This window comes from Haemaphysalis longicornis, unplaced genomic scaffold (genome assembly GCF_048455015.1).
Source record: "Haemaphysalis longicornis isolate Haplotype H1 unplaced genomic scaffold, Haemaphysalis longicornis Haplotype H1 scaffold_2, whole genome shotgun sequence".
In the NCBI taxonomy this organism is placed as follows: domain Eukaryota; kingdom Metazoa; phylum Arthropoda; class Arachnida; order Ixodida; family Ixodidae; genus Haemaphysalis; species Haemaphysalis longicornis.
In genome coordinates, this window is record NW_027526295.1 from 163,117,834 (window position 1) to 163,136,207 (window position 18,374).

The window sequence follows — 18,374 nt, forward strand, 5'->3', positions numbered from 1 at the left end:
CCACGTGACCGCGCTCGCTCCGCCTCCTCGCCGTGGCTGCGCGGGTGCGCGCCGCTCCCCGCACCGCTCCTCGCGCCGTGACGTCATGGTATGACGTCACAGCGCGCCTCCTCTCCCCAGCAGCTGCCGCGCGCCTCTCTCTCCACCGTGACGTCACACTCTCTCCTCTCCCCCTCGCTCGGCTGCAGCTGCCGTGCGCCGCTGTCCCTCTCCCCTTGCTCTCGCCTCCTCTCTCAGCCACCTGGCTCGGCGCGCTCGGCGCGGCGTACCCCCCTATATATGCAGCGATAAACTGCCAGACCTCCGTGAGTCGGCTCGCGCGCGCTCACGGGCGAATGCCAACGGATTTTAACTTTACTCCCCCTCATAGCATCACCCCGTGCATTCGCACTTAACCATGTTCACCCTCGGGGAAATGCTTGGGAGTTTTTTCACTGTTTCCCTACCAACACGTTTCACGAGCCATGATGTGCTCATACAAGTTCCTACATTACGACGACACAGCCTGCAAAATGCATGCAACTTGTATTCTTTACCAAAACAGTCTAAGATAACCTTTTTTCAGGCACTGGTTCAGGAACACAGGTTCATCCTGTAACCGCCAACTACTACAGTGCACTTTGCTGAACAAATAACATCATGAACACCACCAGACACAGTTTTCTTTGGCAAGTTCCTTTTTTTTCCCTCCACAAGGGCTGCACAGGAAATACAATTGCTCACATTCCTTACACACAGACCCCATTCCGGCACGTACCTTTCATTCTTCCAGAGCCGTTCGACGCGGAAGATGTCGAGGCTCCCTGCTCCCTCTTCCGAGCTAGAACCATTGGTGCCGTGCAGGTTCCTGAGGAGCGTCGATTTGCCTCCACCCTCTTCGGCCATCGGCTCGTCAGTGTCAGGGGGGCTGCCTGCATCCTCTCCAGCATCCAGCCTCTTGGACACCTTCCTGTCTCCGCGCACCTCTTGTGACACCGCCTTCAGTGGACTCTTGTCCTTGAACTTGCTCAGGTAAACACAATCCCCTGCGCATCGCCAGAAAGCCGCAAACACTGTAACCCTTGCTAAGCAATTACCAGATGCTTGTACAAATATATTTTTTTTTAACATACGAAAAATGTAGGCGGCAAATATCTGTACTACATACATAGGTTCTAGTAAAACAGAAAAAAAAAAAAAAAGAACTGAAGATTTTCACAGTAGCTACATTACTGAATGCTCGAAAATGTTCTTGAAACTGGTCTTAGAACATTGCAGAAAGCAGCATCACCTAACGCTATACCGGAAGACGGACATCACTAGCACTCAACAACGAAAGCTAGGGGTACACTGTTGTTTGTTTCTTGCTTTAATATGAACAGCTGCTAAACGCAAGTACATAGGGCATTACACTATGCCCTCCCCCTTAGGGGCAGCACCGGATAAACTGCTGAATGCGCTGATCACTGCAAAATGAGATGCAGCTGCAGGTATCCCACTGTTGCCCTTCTACTTGGCGACACATTTGAATTAGTTACGCGACATGCACAAGAGCTGCCACAAACACTTCACGTATGGAGCTTGACAAACTGTGAACTAAAACTTTGCGCACAACTACAGTGCACCCAAAATCCTCGTGGCAAAGGGTATGAATGCCACTTAGCGACATACCTCAAAATTCTTGCTTGTTCTAGCATGAAAGACTACTGGTGCAACCGTTGCTACTACCCTAGTAGACTTTCCAACAACATTGTGCAGGCCACCCGTACAAGTGTCCAAGTTCGAAAACCGTCACAAGAAACTCGAGTTGTGTGCGTCACTTACCCTGTTTTACCTGCAGGCTTCCCTTGAGCAGTGTCAGGAATGACTGGATGTCCCCGTTGGCCACAGGGGGTCCCAGGGGGATTTCCTAGGTGGGTTAACAGGCACACAAGGGGCTCAGCTAAGGTTTGAACTAAACTGCTAAGCTCAAGTTATGTGAGGGCCCAAGTTATACCACGGCCTCCTTTTACTCTTTCAATGCCTGCCCTGTCACCCCCAAATGCCTTGCCATCTCCTGCTGCTCTTCCTGTTGCGCCAGGATCGGAGAGAGGGAATTGGGTGCAACAGAACGGGCATTGAAGTAAGTAAAGGGAAACAATGGCTACCCAACAGAGATGCACAAATGTAAAAAGCATACGATTAAAGGGATGGACCACCGATTTTGGCCGCGTATATGTTGTTGCTAATAAAAGCCAGCTAATATAAGAGCCAGCATTTTATATAGCCCGGTAACCACAAGCAATTCATAAACAAATCGGCGGAAATAATTCTAATTTGGCACCAAACTTTCTGAAATCGGAAGGGTGGCGGCTCGTAGTGTAGAAACTTGACACTACAATATATGCGTCCCAGTCACGTGACCTGCAAACCTAGCAGCCACTGTAACTGCTGAAACGTTCATTCACTTATTGAAAACCTTTTAACACAAGTACAGTTAAACCTCGTTATAACGAAATTGAAGGGGTGCCGCGATTTGCTCGTTATAGCCAATATTTCGTTATAGCCGTAGCCGACATTTACTGCAAATATTGTGCATTGTAGTTACCTAAAACAAAAAGCGGGCGAAATAGCATCTTGCTGCACGGCGATAGTCAGTAAAATAAACACATTCCGGCGGTAAAAAGGAAAAGTCACGAACCTACTTTATTGCAGTTCAAAACTCATATTTCAAACAGACTTGGCTACGAAGAAGTCCGTTATTCCTAATGCGAGCGATGGCTCCCTCAGCTGCGGCCGCTACGTTCACGCCATCTTCGCCGCCCTCGCGCGTCCACCGCATCTAGTGCCTCCGACGCCGTCCTTAGCGCTTCTTTTCAAGCCATGTGCAACAGCGCTGACGATGGACTCTCGGTTGCTCACGATGGTAGACAGCGTACTCGTCCACACGTCAGTCTCTTGCCACCTTACCACGGAGTGCACCTTACCTTCCTTCGCGCCCGATGCGACGGCTTTTGCCGTCTTCTGTTCAAGCGTGATAGTCTTTCGCTTTCGCTCCCCGCCTGTCGCACTCGCGCTGTTGGAATCACGCCGGCAGTACGATATAAGATAAGGCTGAAGACTGCCAAAACCCACGCACACACAACTACGCAGCGACGTCGGCGATACGAACAGGGGAGGAGGAGGGGGGTAGGGGGGAGAGGAAGGAGTCTAGGTGGTGTTGCGCAACCGCGCGCGCCGTGTGCATTGGGGTTCTCGGGCTCACCGCGGATAGTCCGCGGATTCCCCGAAGCCCTAGGGATACGTGGGAAAATGGAACGTCGGACTGCTTCTCGGGGAGCCCGCGGTGAGCCTGACACTGTAAATCGAAGGGCCCCATTGGCTGCATGCCGTGCGCAGCGAGAGGAGGGTGGGGGCTTCGCGGGTGCAGCGTCCGCATGGCGCGCCAGCCAGCTTCGCGCGCGTGGCGGGAGTTTTGAACTGCTAATACAGTTGCCGCGTCACCCACTGTCTCAAATCCGCGTTGCGCGCTGTTGTAAAATTAACTCAAAATTTGATTTCTCAACGAAATTTGTTCGTTATATCCCGTAACGGAGAAATTTTACCTCGTTAAAACGAGGTTTTAAATACATTGGTTTCTATGGGGACTTTCAAGGGGAATTACGATTTGCTCGTTATATCCATTATTTCGTTATAGCCCATCTCGTTATAACGAGGTTTAACTGTATTTGTATAAGTAATATGTAATATTTATGTAATATGTAGTATGTAGTAATAATATCCAATATGTATTACAGTATGTAATATGTATAAGTAGTAAGTAATATGCAAGTTTAAGCATTTATTTTTATTTTTAAGACGCCGGCCGCCACCGCTGGGTTGCTCTCGGTGTGGCTAATTGAGCCTCCATGACCAGAGTCAACGGCAGCGTTCAATAAACAGAACGAGTGAAGGAGCTTTGACGATTCTGCCTGAGTCAGGGGCATTTCTTCTGCCGAAATATTTGATTTCAGTTTCCAAATGTGCCAACGGCAGCTTAAAAAAAAAACGTCGCGCCCGGGGAGAATCGAACTTCCCACCTCCACAACGTGAAGCCAGATTCTACCTATCGTCTATCCCAACAGATGGCGCCTTTGTGCAAAATAGACTAGTGAATTAAAAACACATAAAGGAATACAAAAGCCTGCAATTCAGACTTTTTTTTTTTTAGCTGGGAACAAGTTTTTAAATATCGATTTTCGACTCGGACACAGACAAAAGTATGCTGCCGAGCTACTGTACGTCATGGTTGCCAGCATGATTTTTGGGAGAACACGTATGGCTCGCAGATCTAAAAATTTCAATTCAAAAATTTCTAGGGCGTTATCAGCAAAATCGTTTCTCATTAGGTGCTTTAAGGGATGCCCTTTCATTTGGGATAAAGAACATATACTCAACAAAAATCGGCTAGGGAAACAGAGTGATGTCAGCTTACCAGGCAGACCTTCCGTGGATTGCATAGCTCGCAGAGGTAATTCTCAATGTCACCGTTCACTCCCATGCAGTCACAGTGTTGCCATACCTGCGCATCAAGAATAGCACAGATTGCGTGCTTCAGGCAGGAAGCATGTCCCTTCCCCAACCCCCAACTTTGTTTTTGTTTGTTTTGTTTTTAAATGAAGAGGAAAAGCAAATTGTGATCAATTGTGAACCACATACATGTCGCTATACTGCGTGGCTTGGCAAAATTCATTTATGAGTGCACTGAACAGCATATAGTAGCACTTTCTAATTTTTATTTAATGAACAAATACCCTGGCCTAGACAATCCTAAGCACGCACGTGCTAGCAGTACATCCAAGTGCAGAAATTTACATGCAAAGCTTAGTATACAAACAAGACGCATATACGGAGCAGTATTGCTCACCGTACAAACCCACGTATAATACGAGGTTTTTCCCCTTCTGCAGTCAAGCCCGCTCATAACGAACACATCGAGAAACGAAAATCAGTTTGTTATATCCGCTTTTTGTTATATCTGGACCCAAAATCTATGTGTCCAAATGGTGACGGGAAACGAAGATTTCTTCGAAATAGCGACTATTTCATTAAAACTGAGTTCGCTATATGTGAGCTATGCAGTATGAGCTCACCAAATTTTTGCCTGATATTATGTGTAGATCCAAACAAAAAATTTCAAATTTGGGCTCAAAGTTTTGGTTTCATTACTGCCACACGGCTACGGCTTGGCTTTGCTGTATATGTGGGTACGGCTTGACTTCGTTGCTGCGTGCCTATTCTAGCCCTAGCCACCCTAGCGTGGCCACTGCGTTGTTTCTTTGTTGTTGAGTACACACAACATCCCGAGTTGACCCGGGAGAACCACGCTTCGCAAAGCGCATATTGTTTTTCAGCTGCGAAATAGGTAGCACTATGTCAGGATCACGAAAATATTACTCAACTGCATTCAAGTGACAGGTGATTATAGCTGGAGAGAATGTCGGCAACAGTGTGGCCGGGAGGCAGTTTGGCGTCACCGAGGGAAGCTCGTGGGTGGTGACGACAGATGGAAGCCCTTTTTTTATGCAGCGGAATGCGAAGAAGCTTTCGCGGCCCCGAGAATGGGACATTCCGGAAACTAACAACAACACGAGCACGCATCTGGCTGTGAGCGTGGAGCTTATGCAGGCAAAAGCTAGGGAGCTCGCTAGAGAAAAAAGGATACCAAGCTCTGCCTTCAAAGCAAGCAAGCACTGGATCCATCGCTACATGTGCCGTGCTGGATTCTCCTTATACCGGCGAACTTCGATTTCACAAGAGCTAACTGAATTGTTCCAAGAGCTGAGCAGTGGCTTTCCAGCACCACGTTATTTCGTTGCACAATTTCCAAGGACTTGCAACTGGTACAAATCCGGAATGCTGACCAGACGCCGGCTTATATGGACGTGCCATCGCCCCTCACTATGCATGAAAAGGGCTCCAAACAAGTTCGTGTCTGGATCACTGGCAACAAGAAGATGCAAGTTACCATCATGTTATGCAAGTTACCATCATGCAAGTTACAAGAAGAAGATGCAAGTTACCATCATGCCACGCTGTGCAAGTGGATTGCAGTTATCTGGGCAAGCATCTCAGAGGACCTTGTGCGCATTTTTCTCTCAAAAAGTGCGGAATCTCAAACGCCCTCGATGGCACACTAGATGAGTACCTCTGGGGAGATTTATCGGACAAGGAAGTGTTGGAAGAAAGCGCTGCTGAGGACGAAAGTGATTGAAGAGCGATTTCAGGTAAATGTTTTGTCCTACCTTTCCTCACGTATTATACATGGGTAAAAATTTTTTTTTCTATTTCGTGTCCCTAAAATCTTACATCGTACCATTACCGGGTTCGCATTATACACGGGGTTTCACGGTAATTAAAGCAACCTTTCACATCCAGAACAGCCACATTTTAGTGAACTCTATGCTAGAAAGATGAAACACAAAATTTAGAAGCACATCGTTGTTGCAAAGAGATGCACGCAAACTTGTCAAGTTAGGCATAATATTGCAGTGACACATGGCTACAGGTTGAAAAAAAATTGCCTGAGAAGAAACTGAAGAAGACCACCAGATGGCAGGGGCACTCACAAAGCACTTCTCGCACTGGATCATGAGGCCCTCATCCTTGAAGATGTTGCAGACGCACCGGATCACCTCCTCGTCCTCTTCCGCCGATTTTTCTTTTATGACGGGTGCAACACAGAAACGAGAAAGAGGGAAGAATTTAGGCAAAAAACAGTGCTTTCCTGCAATGAAAGCTGAAAATGCTACAAATACAAGTTCAGCTTATTGTCCAAAAAGGTTTTACAAAGCAGCGTCTTTGTTCAATTGTGGAATGAATGACAAACAATCACAAAAAATGAAAAGAGAAGAATGAAAAGAAACAAAACATTGCAGACAGTGGAATTCTTCTGTGGCACAAATGCTGCACATGAAGTTTGAGGGAAACCAAACCTCGGCATGTTTCATGGCACTAGCAGCCTGCAACATTTTAAGACACGACAACTCGTATGTGTAGCTAAAAATGCCATAACAATGACTGAAAATTTCATAATGCTGGGCTGCGTCCTGAGTGCATGCTTGGTCGCAATCACCGTCACTTTAGCTGCCTTTCTAACACTGATGCTTTTATTCATTCCCACCTTGAGGAAAGTGAGCAGGCCAATGGGGAGAGGTACCGTATGGTCAAGCTCTGATGACTTTGATGATTAGTCATTACAGCTCTCTCCACCTGAACAAAGTGTTTATTTTGAGTCCCAGTACCAGCAGCTCAAGCCATTCAATGAAAAGACTGAAGTCACCAAACAAGCAAATATCAACTGGTCCATACACAGGGTTGGATAATTGTATGCAGTTATCAGTGCGTTTTCCTAAAACCCAGACTTCATATGCGCTTAATGTCCATAACAAACTGTTTTCTAATCTACTTCATATGCGCTTAATGTCCATATAACAAACTGTTTTCTAATCTGACAGAGTCTTTAGAACTCTTTTGGACACTTTCATATTCAGACATCCGCACAGCACTGGTCAGTTCTAAAAGACCAAATTTGCTAAAGACCTAACAGTTTTGAAGAAAAAAAACGAGAAAACTTTAAGGGAATCTTGCAAAGTAGGCCATCCCAGTGATACATACACACAAAAACCAGAATTTTCAAAACAGTACTAAAAGATGCCTCCTGTGACCTGCACGGGAAATTTACCAAGAGCACCATAAAATGGCGGTGGCAGTTCTTTGAACAGTACAGGTCGACAGACTTGATCCAGGCTGAAGACAGAGAAGCGTGGCAGTCTGCTCGAAAAACCAGACTCCTTCAGTACTGAAAACGCACAGCACATAAAACTGAGAAGCGCACCTGCTAACACAACAACTGCTGTGCAGGGTCTGAATTCGCCATTTTCTCACCCCGACTACCTTACGACTCGGCAGCACCAAGGATCAAACATTTCGTACACATTTACATGGTAAATATGCAAGTTGCAAATCACAGACACCCTGTCAACCAGCCTTCCCTGGCATGCAGCCAAGGAACAGCACAGGATCTAAACCTTCTTCTCTCACTAAGACGATTGATTTGATGATTGATTGATTGAAGGGTTTAACGTGCCGACGCAACGCAGGCAATGAGGCGCGCCGTAGTGGGGGGCTCCGGAATAATTTTGACCACCTGGGGATCTTTAATGTGCGCCGAAATCTTGTGCACACGGGCGTTTTTGCTTTTTGCTTCCATCAGAAAAGTGGCCGCTGCGGCCGGGAATCCAACCAGCGTCCTCGCACTCAGCAACTCAATGCCTCAGCCACTGGGCCACCGCGGCGGGTCTCTCACTAAGACGATGCCCTCCCGCTCACCATGGGAGGCCGAGTAGGTGCTGAAGTGCGCGGGCACGGGCTCCCCGAGAATGTCTTCCAGGATGGGCACCACCAGGTACTTGGCCTCCTCGTAGCACCGCCGCAGCTTGCCCAGCGACGACTGCAGCTCCGCGTTCTCCCGGTGGTACAGCTGCGGCAAGGAGAGGAAGAAGCGGGAAGTTTGAAACCGAGTTACTGCCACCACCACCGCCAGGCACGGCCGGCGTGAACTATGTCGTCCCGCAACGCACCTCCGCATTGTCAAAGAGGAGGTTGAAGTCTGCCGCAAACGTCTCCAAGTCCTTGTACTCCCCCGTGATGATGTTCTTCTCGATGTTGTTGAGGTCGATCGGCGTGTGGATCTTCTCAAAGTAGTCCGGGCACCTGTCAGCAGCGCGAAGAGAGAGAGTTAGCACAAGGTTTACCTTGAAGCAATGCCCACTGACTGTTTTTGCAGGCAGCAGCAAAACGTGTCATAATGAACAAGTCAATTACAAACATACCCATATTCAGAGTGCATCATCAAAATAAAAATATAAACCTCAATTTAGAACAAGGATAAAATAACCACAGCTAAAGTATTTACGGCGGATAGGTGGTACCGACCACCACCCTGGTTTGTCAACACCACGAGACATCTTAATGCGATGCTGTACACAACAGGTTTTGAGACACCAGTGCATTTTTAAATATCAAATTTTACAAAATGCACAGTGCGAAAAACTTGGACAAAGAGAGGTAACACACATGCATCACAGTGCTCTCTGACAAGCACCTAACTGTACACCATCATAGTCCACATTTTGATCAGCGCAGAGTGGCCAAGACTCACGGCTCCTTGACTTATGAAATACTGTATCAAAGCAGAAAGAATCTAAAAGACAATTGACATGAGCACCAGCTCTCATCTTACCACAATGAGAGCTTCACTACGTTGCCCTGCAACAAAGGATAGAGAGTTAAAAAGAAGAGAGCTGTTGTCATCTAGCCAGTACTCCTTTTAAAAATGTGGGATACCGAAGTCACAGGTTGGCACAGATTCAAGGATTTGAATTAAGGCACGCAGGGTATTGGAACCTCAAAGGTTTTCGGGTTCCAACAGTGAAAGAAAAATGAACCACAATGTCCAACTCATATTGTATAAGAAACACAGCCCAAAATTTGCAATACTTTCTATGGGAAAAAATCGCCTAGTATTCACTACTTATTGCCATTAAATACGTTGAATTTCATTATACAGGAATTTATCAAAGCGAGCATAGATTGAAGTTCAGGAAGAACTTGTATTAGCACAAGCCTCAACCATTATTACTGTGCCTGAAGTATGGACAAATCACTTCTTGCAAGTCTTGCAAAAGTGTGAAACGTTACGGTCAAACTCACTTTCTCTTCGATGGCAGGTTCACAAACGGCGTTGACAGCACTTTGCCATTTTCATCTAAAAAGAAAAAAACAAACAAAAAAAGAAATTCCCCAACAGTTCTTTGTTTTAAAATTCCATAATCAATAATCAACTCAAGATTCACACTTGAGCAAGTCCATTTCACAGAATGCACCTCTGCCAAGCATTTTCACGGCCAATATACATGTCTACACATGCAGCAGAAATAAGCGCCCGCCCTCCACTGACTGCTCTTTAAAAAAACAAAAAGTCCGAGGACACCCAAGCATATCTTATGGGTTGTGAATTTGAATGTATAAATGTCCAGTTGAACATCTGAGACGCCTTGGATCTGTCCTACATTGCCGAAAGCTTTGCAATCTTGACGCTTGAGACGCTTCACTTTGAGATCTGCCTCAATGCTTTCAAATAGCTTTGACCTGTCTCACCGAGGATTCTGAATCTAATGCAACCCAATACAACTGACCTCCTAAGGTTGCACCACTGCTCACTCTCGTCGCCGTGGAATAGGATAGCTGACAGCAGTAGCAAATTTTGTTGCTTGTCTGTTTGCTCATTTAATTGCGACGTACTGGCGTTGACGGCCGCCTCTTGTTACTGCCGAGTTTAAGCTCACGCCACAAACACTTCATGCAATAGAATGCCTCGTGCTTTTGAATGCTGTGTGCTATGGAATGCCTTGTGCTATTGAACACTTCCTAAGGAGGCATTTTTCTGCTTCCGACGACAGTGTCTGCTTTTTGACTCACTGCGCCATTCATGTTTTTTCATTTAAACTTTTGTACACACAGCCACGAGGGACTCAAATAAGCAGCGCACAGGCAACAAGAGCGGTGTTGAAGACTGTCAGGCACCAAGCCGCTCACCCTTGCAGGCCAGCACAGAGCTGCAGATGTCCCGGAAGACCTGTGCGAGGCGTGCCGTGCGTGCCAGCTGGGTGTTCTCCTGGGCCCGGGCCAGCTGACGGGTGCGCACGGAGCGGGAGGTGTTGAGGGCCGTGAACTGCGTCCGGAAGGCCTCCTCCTCCTTCTCCTCCTCCTCCTCCACCCCTGCAGCCGACGCGGCCGCATGTGCTCCCAGGCCAGCCGGGTGCGTGCCGTTCTTCTTCCCGCATACCACTGCCAGCTCAGGACCGGCCCCATGCGATTGCCTGCGTGAACGTGCAAACAGGGGATTTTTACATATCATTTCTACTGTGAAGTAATATCGGCAAACTTGTACAGTAGAACCCCAGTTATATGTCCCTAAGTTTTACGATGATCCGCTTCTTAGGAAAGATCACCGCAGTCCCGGCAAACTCCCCATAGAAACAACGCCATAGAAACTCCCCATAGAATAAAACACCTTCGTGTTAAAACAACATATCAGCCAGGAAAACGCAGCACTAAGGAACGTAAGAGCGGGGTTCTCCAGTACTTCCCATGGTTAAAGCTCACATGAGCTGCACACGTAACTTCTGCCGCAGAAGAGCAAACATGTTGGGGATTGCGACACGCGAATCGGGAGCCAAGCGTCGGCCACTCACCGGTCCCGTGACGGCCGGTTGGCGCAGACCCGCTTGGCGTGGTCGTAGTTTCGCAGCAGGAAGCAGCGGTGCTTCTGGACAAAGCAGCGCTGCTGGTGGGACAGTGGCTTCAGCTGCAGCTGGCTCAGCCGCGCAGCCACTGTCGTGGGCTCTGTGATGGTTGTGCCCCCTTCGCCCTTGGTGCCCTGCAAGGGGGTCAGCCGTTTCATAAAGCGTTGTCCAATACACCTCTGCAGATGTATGCTATCTATGGCTATGCTACGCTGCACTAGGCTCTAGAGTACGCGCACAGATTTCTCGTGGTTAACCCACCTAGTGCTTATGCACCACAAATGTTTCCCGCAGCTTCCTGGTAGCTTAACCACAATAAAAACTGCATGAGCCAAGATCAAACAAAGACATCACCTGTTACAGTTAAACAATAAAAAGCAGGCAGTAACACTTGCCACTTAACTAGCCCCGTTACAGGGCCCCTTTAAGGCACAAAACACGGACCCGCCCTGCAATAACACAAATGCGAGACAAGTGGCCCCAAACCGGCATGAAGCACGTACGTCTCGCTTCTGCTGGCGCAGCCTGTGTCCCCCGCGTTGCTGCTTGCGCACCGAGCGGCTGGAGGTGCCCTTGGTGCCCTCCTTGGCTGCTTTCTCCTTGGCCTGGCTATTGAGACGTTGGCTCTTGCCCCCAATGAAGCCCCGGCACTGGTCGCTACCACACTTGCACTCTTGCTGCAGAGGGAGGGGGAAAAGCGAGAGAAGAAATGCTCCTTTGTAAAACACATGCACACAAAGAAAATATTTTTTTTTCTGTTTCTAACTAAAAAGCAAAACAGAGTAGGAGTGAGACATCACACCATTGTGACACAAGCACTAAGTAACCACAAAGATCAGGGAGAACTGCAGCCGTCAGGTGCTCCTCTCCTCCCCTTCTCTCACCTGGCGCTCATTGTTGAAGTTGTGGAAGTTGTAGTCGTAGCAGATCTCAGTGTTGCCCGGAATGTCCTTCAGGGAAAAGAGGCCCACGCGGTACATGCCATTCACAGACCTGCAGCAAAGGGGAAAAAGGCAACCCTTACACCGCTGACCTCCGCAGTAGCTCCAAGAAGTTTATGGGACAACGAGAACAGTGTACAAATGAAACGGTAGCAAATTTGAGCAGTCATGAACCCACAACAAACATTTTGGCAAAAGCTGGAACATCTGTCTTGCATCGATCCCTGCTTTCACAAGGCTGTGCAAGGTCGACAAAGCGTACTGAGTTGCTCCCTTAATTGTAGGCTAAAGCTTGGCACAGAATGAACTGTTAAACATTCAGAGCATGGTCACCAGAAAAAAAGTTGGCACTTGCTTCAAATGCGATGTGAGCTTTGGCACTGCTGAGGCTACTATCAGCAGTGCTATTAACAACTTTTGCTTTCAAACAAAAAAAATAGCAACAAGCACCTCCTTTTTCTGTGCCTACTTTCAAGCGGCTATTATGAGGAGGCATAAAGAGGAGGAGGAAGCCAACAACAGCAACGCACCACTTCTGCATCTCGCAGTTGGGGTCGCAGGCGTGGTTGACGAAGCGCCCCTCGCCGGCCATGCGGTAGCCGTCGATCACCATGCCGGAGTCCAGGTTGAGGCAGTAGTGGTGCTCGTCGTTGCGGTAGCGCTCCGCCATGCGGTGGCGAAACTCCTGCTCGCTCACTATCTCCCCCACGTACTCGAGGATGAACTCCCCTGCACGCACAGTCGACGCTCACCATCAGTTCCCACCCACCGAGCCCATCCGCAAGACGCTGCATGCACTCGACCCCTTTGAGACATCAATCCAGCTTACTGCAGCTTATGGCATTTTCCTCTAGCCTGGGCTGGAGTTGAACTAGAAGAAGCCCCATAATGCATTTCCTTAGCCATTTTCCATCACTTCATATCCTCACCCTGCTCTCGTCTGGTTGCAGTAGTAACGTTTTTCAACAAATGGCAAGTCGTAACCATAACTGGTAGAAATGGCGGTGACAGATCACTAAAGATTACTTTTAAAGAAAAAGACTATAAAGAGGCGGCTGGCAGACATCCTCACAAAACGCAGACCAGACCACATGGTGTGCTCAGCGACTCCACCAGAATTCAGTTGTTTTTGGCAAGCATTCATACGCAGCCATGGGTACAAGGGTACGGTCATAAAGTGGCAGCAGGTCAAGATTAAGGGGACAACAATGAAGTCACTAATCCTACTACCATTACTCAGCCTACCTATTTTACCTATTTCAAAGGTGGAAGGTTTAAAAAAATAGGCCTTTTAATGTTCAAGCCCTCCAATTTTTTCAAGTCTAAGTTTACCTTCCAATTTATTTAAGCTCAGCGAGCATGGAAATAAAACACAAACAGGTGCACCGTGAGCCAATCAAACAAATGAGCACACTTTTGAGCCCTGGACTGTCTTTAAGACATACCTCATCCAATTCCACAAAAAATATATCTCCTGCTATTTTCCCCAGCACTTGTGGTTTTGGAGGTATTTCCTGGCTATACCTGACCGACTGCAATGGTAGGGTAACGGGAAAAGGCCAAACAGCACCACCTGAATCTAGGCTACAAAAATGCCGCCTTAAGGGGGTAGACTGGTCTTGGAGCTATTATTTTTATTTACAAACCAATATTAAAGGGACACTGAAGTGATATGTAAACATTGCGGGATTACTAGCGCAAATTGTAGTCCGGAGTCCCCAGGCCACGTTTCGACCACTCTGGGCGCGTTTACGCGATTTTATTTAGTAGAAAAATTAATTCGAAAATGCTGTCCTCTTCTCTTTACGCTCGCCCATTTTCTGTGGCGTTTTCGTGTGACGTCGGGAGGAGCTGAGCTCGCAATTGGCTGTGCTACTGCACGGCTCCGCGGCCTTCAGACAGAGTCAGTCGGCCCAGCGTTTCGTCCGCCGGCCGACGGGCCGTCGCAATTCATTCGCTCAGTTGAAACGAAGCCAGGACACGTTTGTGAATGGAAGAATGTGCCTTTCTTTACTTGGTTAGTTTGTACACTGTATCTAGCTCCAAGTCAAGGTCGCTTCACACAAGCGCTGCACAAGCGCACATGCGACGCTTCGTTGAGAGATACGCCAGTAGGAAAATATAAGGCCTCTTGAAAGCGGGAGAATAGTCAACGAAGTCAATATAGGTACTAAGGAAATAAAATCAACTGATATTTTTACCGTACAGCGTAAAACTAGGGTGCGGGAAGCACTTTTTTGCGCTGGGCGAACAAGCACAGCGGCCAGCAGCACGACTACGCATCTGCGAACGCTTTTCCGTCTAAGAAATGCAATTGCTAGACGTGAGATATTGTGGAAACTTGGGGGATGCTTACTGCACGAGCGCAAAACAACAAATAGTCACCTAAGCTGCTTGAAATGCTAAAACTAAATAAAAGTGTAAACTGGTTATACATTATATACCTTATATTTCAAAGGTCGGCAGCGCTCGCCTCTGGCCGAGTGGTTTGGAGCGCTAGGTATGTCATCGCTAGTGTTTTGCAAGTCACAAGTTCGAATCCCCGTGGGTACGTCCTTTTTATTTTTTTTATAAGTTAACTTTTTCATTTTCCCCCGATGTTTTCTATACTGAGTTCACCTTTTTTTGGGCCGCAACGTTCATTGCTCCACGAACTAGTTCACAGAACGCGTGCAGGCTGGCACTGGCGTGCTGGCGAGTTCTCGTTGGCGTGCTGTTGCCATAAGCACCGACTGCTAGCGGGCAGTGGGCACAGGCCAGAATCAACAGACCCTTGGCCTGGTGCGAACACGCTTTTTACGATACAGGCATGAGTGAGGCAAGCTCCAAATATGGGGGAAAAGCGCATGGCATTTGAGCGTCTGCGGGGACGCGGAGGGCGTTCATACACTGCGTAGGCCTCTGCTAGTGAATGCTACGATTCCAAGCCGTCCTGGGAGGCTTATCTTATGCATTTTACAGCCGACAACATGGCAGAAGCGCAATACGATGATTACTGAGATATTGAGAATGCCCATCCAACAACGCCATCGTTTGTGTTTTACAGAACCGAAACTGAAACGTGTTTGATTGCTAAACTTGGGTGTCGTCCAATCACGGTGCCCCCTCCTCCCAACGTCACAGCCTTAGTTGGTGCGGCCGCCGCAAACTGCGCATGGTAGTTTTTCTTCTTTCGCTCTTTGTAAAATAATTCCCGATTTGTCAACCGGATAAACGATGAATAGTGTGCTAATTTGAGCCAGTCTACGCAGTGCAAGCAAAAACGGGAGCTTGACAAATTCACTTCAGTGTCCCTTTAATGAAACAGCGCAGTATCGAGTTTTTTTGTGCTGACTTCAATCTGCAATTAGATTTTTTTGCAAGTTGATTATTTTTTAGATAATTAATGATTAATTGCCATTATTTTGGGTCGCAATTACAAAATAACCATGCCATGCGGAATGACAATTACCCCGTGGCTGCCTAGGCAGACAAGTGACTAAAGAACACAACGTTGAAAGAACTTTTTTGATTTAGCTGTTTTTGGTCCTTTTACAACACACTGAACTTCACTCCTCCCGCACTCTGCAAGAAATGGCTCAGAGGCGGGGTCAATTGAACACAATAATAATTTTACAAAGCCCCCATTTGAAAAATTTGTTTCCAACATTGTATTCTCCACACGTTCAGGTATCAGAAGCAAAAAAAGTTGCAGTTGTTCCTGCTCTGGGTGCTGAGATATCCGAGGGCGAAATGCCAGCTTCGCATTGCAAGAAAAGTGCTGTTTCACCATCGAATTCTCCACAAACTGAGCTGTAGAGTGCAATTTAAAATGCTAATATTACAATGAAGCGCCTTTTGATGAGAAAATTCGCAGACTGATAGAAAAGTGATCATGGATGCAGAAAATGCCGTTATTCAGAAAACGATTTTTTTACCGTTTTTCGGCCCCAAAGACCCATCTGCCCCCTTAAAACATTGTCGTTGGATGCACAGCCAACGTAGGTCAGACTACTCCAGTGAACGGCCCTGCAGGCAGGTGGCAGAGTGAGCGTGCATGCGTGTGCGTGGAGGCAGAGCCCGGCCACTGACCGGCCTTGATGGGTTCCCGGGTGCGGATTCCCCAGCCCCGATCGCGGGTCATGAAGCGCTCCAGGCCAGGGCTCCAGTCGTGCTTCTGGATCTTCTGGTTCCCGCACTGGTCGCCACAGGGGCACAGCGCTGGCGAACACTCCACGTACATCATCCTGCAGTGAGACCACAACACCCACGCTGATGATTCCGAGAGCCTCTGCGCACGGGCAGAGAAGAAGGCCACGCGGCCCGCTACGACGACCACAAGCATTGTGGTTGATGCTGGCCTTGTCAGAGAAAAGTGGGTTCTTCAAAAATTAAGCACTGCCAAAGATTTCACAGCTTGTTTTCTTTTGATTTTCTTCCATGTGGACGGCCTACGAAGACCATTAATCGTACTCTGAGTCTGTCCTCCACTCCCAAGTGTTTCCTTGACTTGGCTGAATGGAGGATACTGCAATGCTTTTACAGTAGCTGACTGTTTCTTCAAACTCCAAAAATTCTGACTTGCTGGATATTTCGAACTTCCTGAGGAACCGCCAGTATTCCCATAGGAGTAATGACTCACGAATTTTTCGAACTGCTCTTTTATTCAAACTACCGTATTTACACGATTGTAAGACGACCCTTTTTTTCAAATTTGACAATCCGATGTTGGGGGGTCGTCTTAGAATCGAAATCGAACCATGTACCGCTTGCAACGACAAGAGAGACAAGAAATCAGGGGTGCTTCGAGGTGTGAACGGCTTTGCACGCTCATTTCATACATTCTGGCGTCAATAAAAATGATGCACCTTTTGTAAGTTGGACCTAGAGCGACTAAACTCCCACTATCGTGTTCGGAAGTGTACTAAGCGACGTGATATGATAGTGGCTACGTTTGCACCGTGCATTGAATAAAGGGATTCGCTAATACTCATTTTGTTTATTAGAGACCCCGACGATAAAGCCGGTCGTGTTAGAGACGAACAAAATGCTTCGTGAAAGCGAGTAACGCGCTCACGGAAATTGCGAGCGGCTGCTTCCGTCAGCCGCCATGTTGTTTTAATCACGATCGCGCGTGGCTGCTGCCGATTGCTTCGATTGTCATCTCGAATAGTTTCCCGCTCAACCCAAAGCGCATAGTTTTCCGCGAGCTTATACAAAAGCTTTTCTTTTTTTAGCATCTACTGCGCGCATTACGAGTGCCTTTATGACGAGCGCACGGCTCTTGAGGGAGCACCGATAATCGATGGAAGAGCCGCCGTAGGGGGGTATTGGTAGTTGACGGAAGAGCTTCTCTTTGTGATACAATTTTCTAAGCGGGCGCGTCATTTCGTCAGGAAGCCGCGAACTTACGCCAAGCGGGCGTGTGAGGAGAGCCTCCCTGGCTACTGTGTGCGGGTGGGTCCTCTCCGCATGGGCGGCCGTACCACGCGATGCCGTGGTGCGGTCGTTCGCGAAGTGTGGACTCACACTTGACGACGACGTGCTGTGGGACTGCAGCAGCAATGACGGCAGCAGCACCAGCGAGGACGACTCCAGCGACGATGAGTAATCCTCCGCAAGCACGTGAATAAATTTCCCTTGTGCAAAATGCGCACGTTTTTTTGTTTTTTTTTTGAGATGCGATTTTGGGGGGGTCGTCTTACATTCGAGTCGTCTTACAATCGTGTAAATACGGTATTTTTCGTTCCCCTCCAGGTTCGAAAAATCAGTCGGCTACAGCCTTGAGTGGAGGGGGGATCCAGAATATGAGGGAATGAACCCCCCCCCCCCTCCACCCCCCAAAAAAACCTGCATTACTACACTTGCACCCACTTGGGTTTAGTTATCAAAAAGAAAGAAAAACTATTTTTTTAAGGCAATGGGCAAATGGAGGATAACTCAAAATCAAAGGCATTCATGCATAGAGGTTGTTGGCAGACTGCAAATTTTTGTCTGGCAACCATGAGAGTGCAAGTGCCCCACTACTGCTATCACCATCACCCACACCTTCATGACAGAGCCATCTTCTGCGCACCGATATATCTGGTTATTCTTCACATACTTAATTTTTCTTTTGTGTTTTGTGCTGTGTCAAGACTGCTGGATG

The 18,374-nt window shown here is 47.7% G+C and overlaps 1 protein-coding gene across 3 annotated transcripts in view; it reads right to left on the reverse strand.

Moving 5' to 3' along the window:
* Nucleotides 1-18,374, reverse strand: part of Ash1 (histone-lysine N-methyltransferase ash1) — a 70,631-nt gene that overhangs the window by 10,255 nt on the left and 42,002 nt on the right. For all 3 annotated transcript variants that reach the window (XM_077698548.1, XM_077698545.1, XM_077698547.1), the window contains 13 exons: nt 16,319-16,473; nt 12,778-12,976; nt 12,191-12,299; nt 11,810-11,983; nt 11,256-11,440; nt 10,597-10,880; nt 9,712-9,766; nt 8,580-8,712; nt 8,329-8,479; nt 6,567-6,658; nt 4,433-4,519; nt 1,804-1,888; nt 758-1,025 (listed from right to left, as the gene is read on the reverse strand). In XM_077698548.1, the coding sequence (XP_077554674.1) occupies nt 758-1,025; nt 1,804-1,888; nt 4,433-4,519; nt 6,567-6,658; nt 8,329-8,479; nt 8,580-8,712; nt 9,712-9,766; nt 10,597-10,880; nt 11,256-11,440; nt 11,810-11,983; nt 12,191-12,299; nt 12,778-12,976; nt 16,319-16,473 (1,977 nt within the window). The remainder of the gene's footprint in view (nt 1-757; nt 1,026-1,803; nt 1,889-4,432; nt 4,520-6,566; nt 6,659-8,328; nt 8,480-8,579; nt 8,713-9,711; nt 9,767-10,596; nt 10,881-11,255; nt 11,441-11,809; nt 11,984-12,190; nt 12,300-12,777; nt 12,977-16,318; nt 16,474-18,374) is intronic.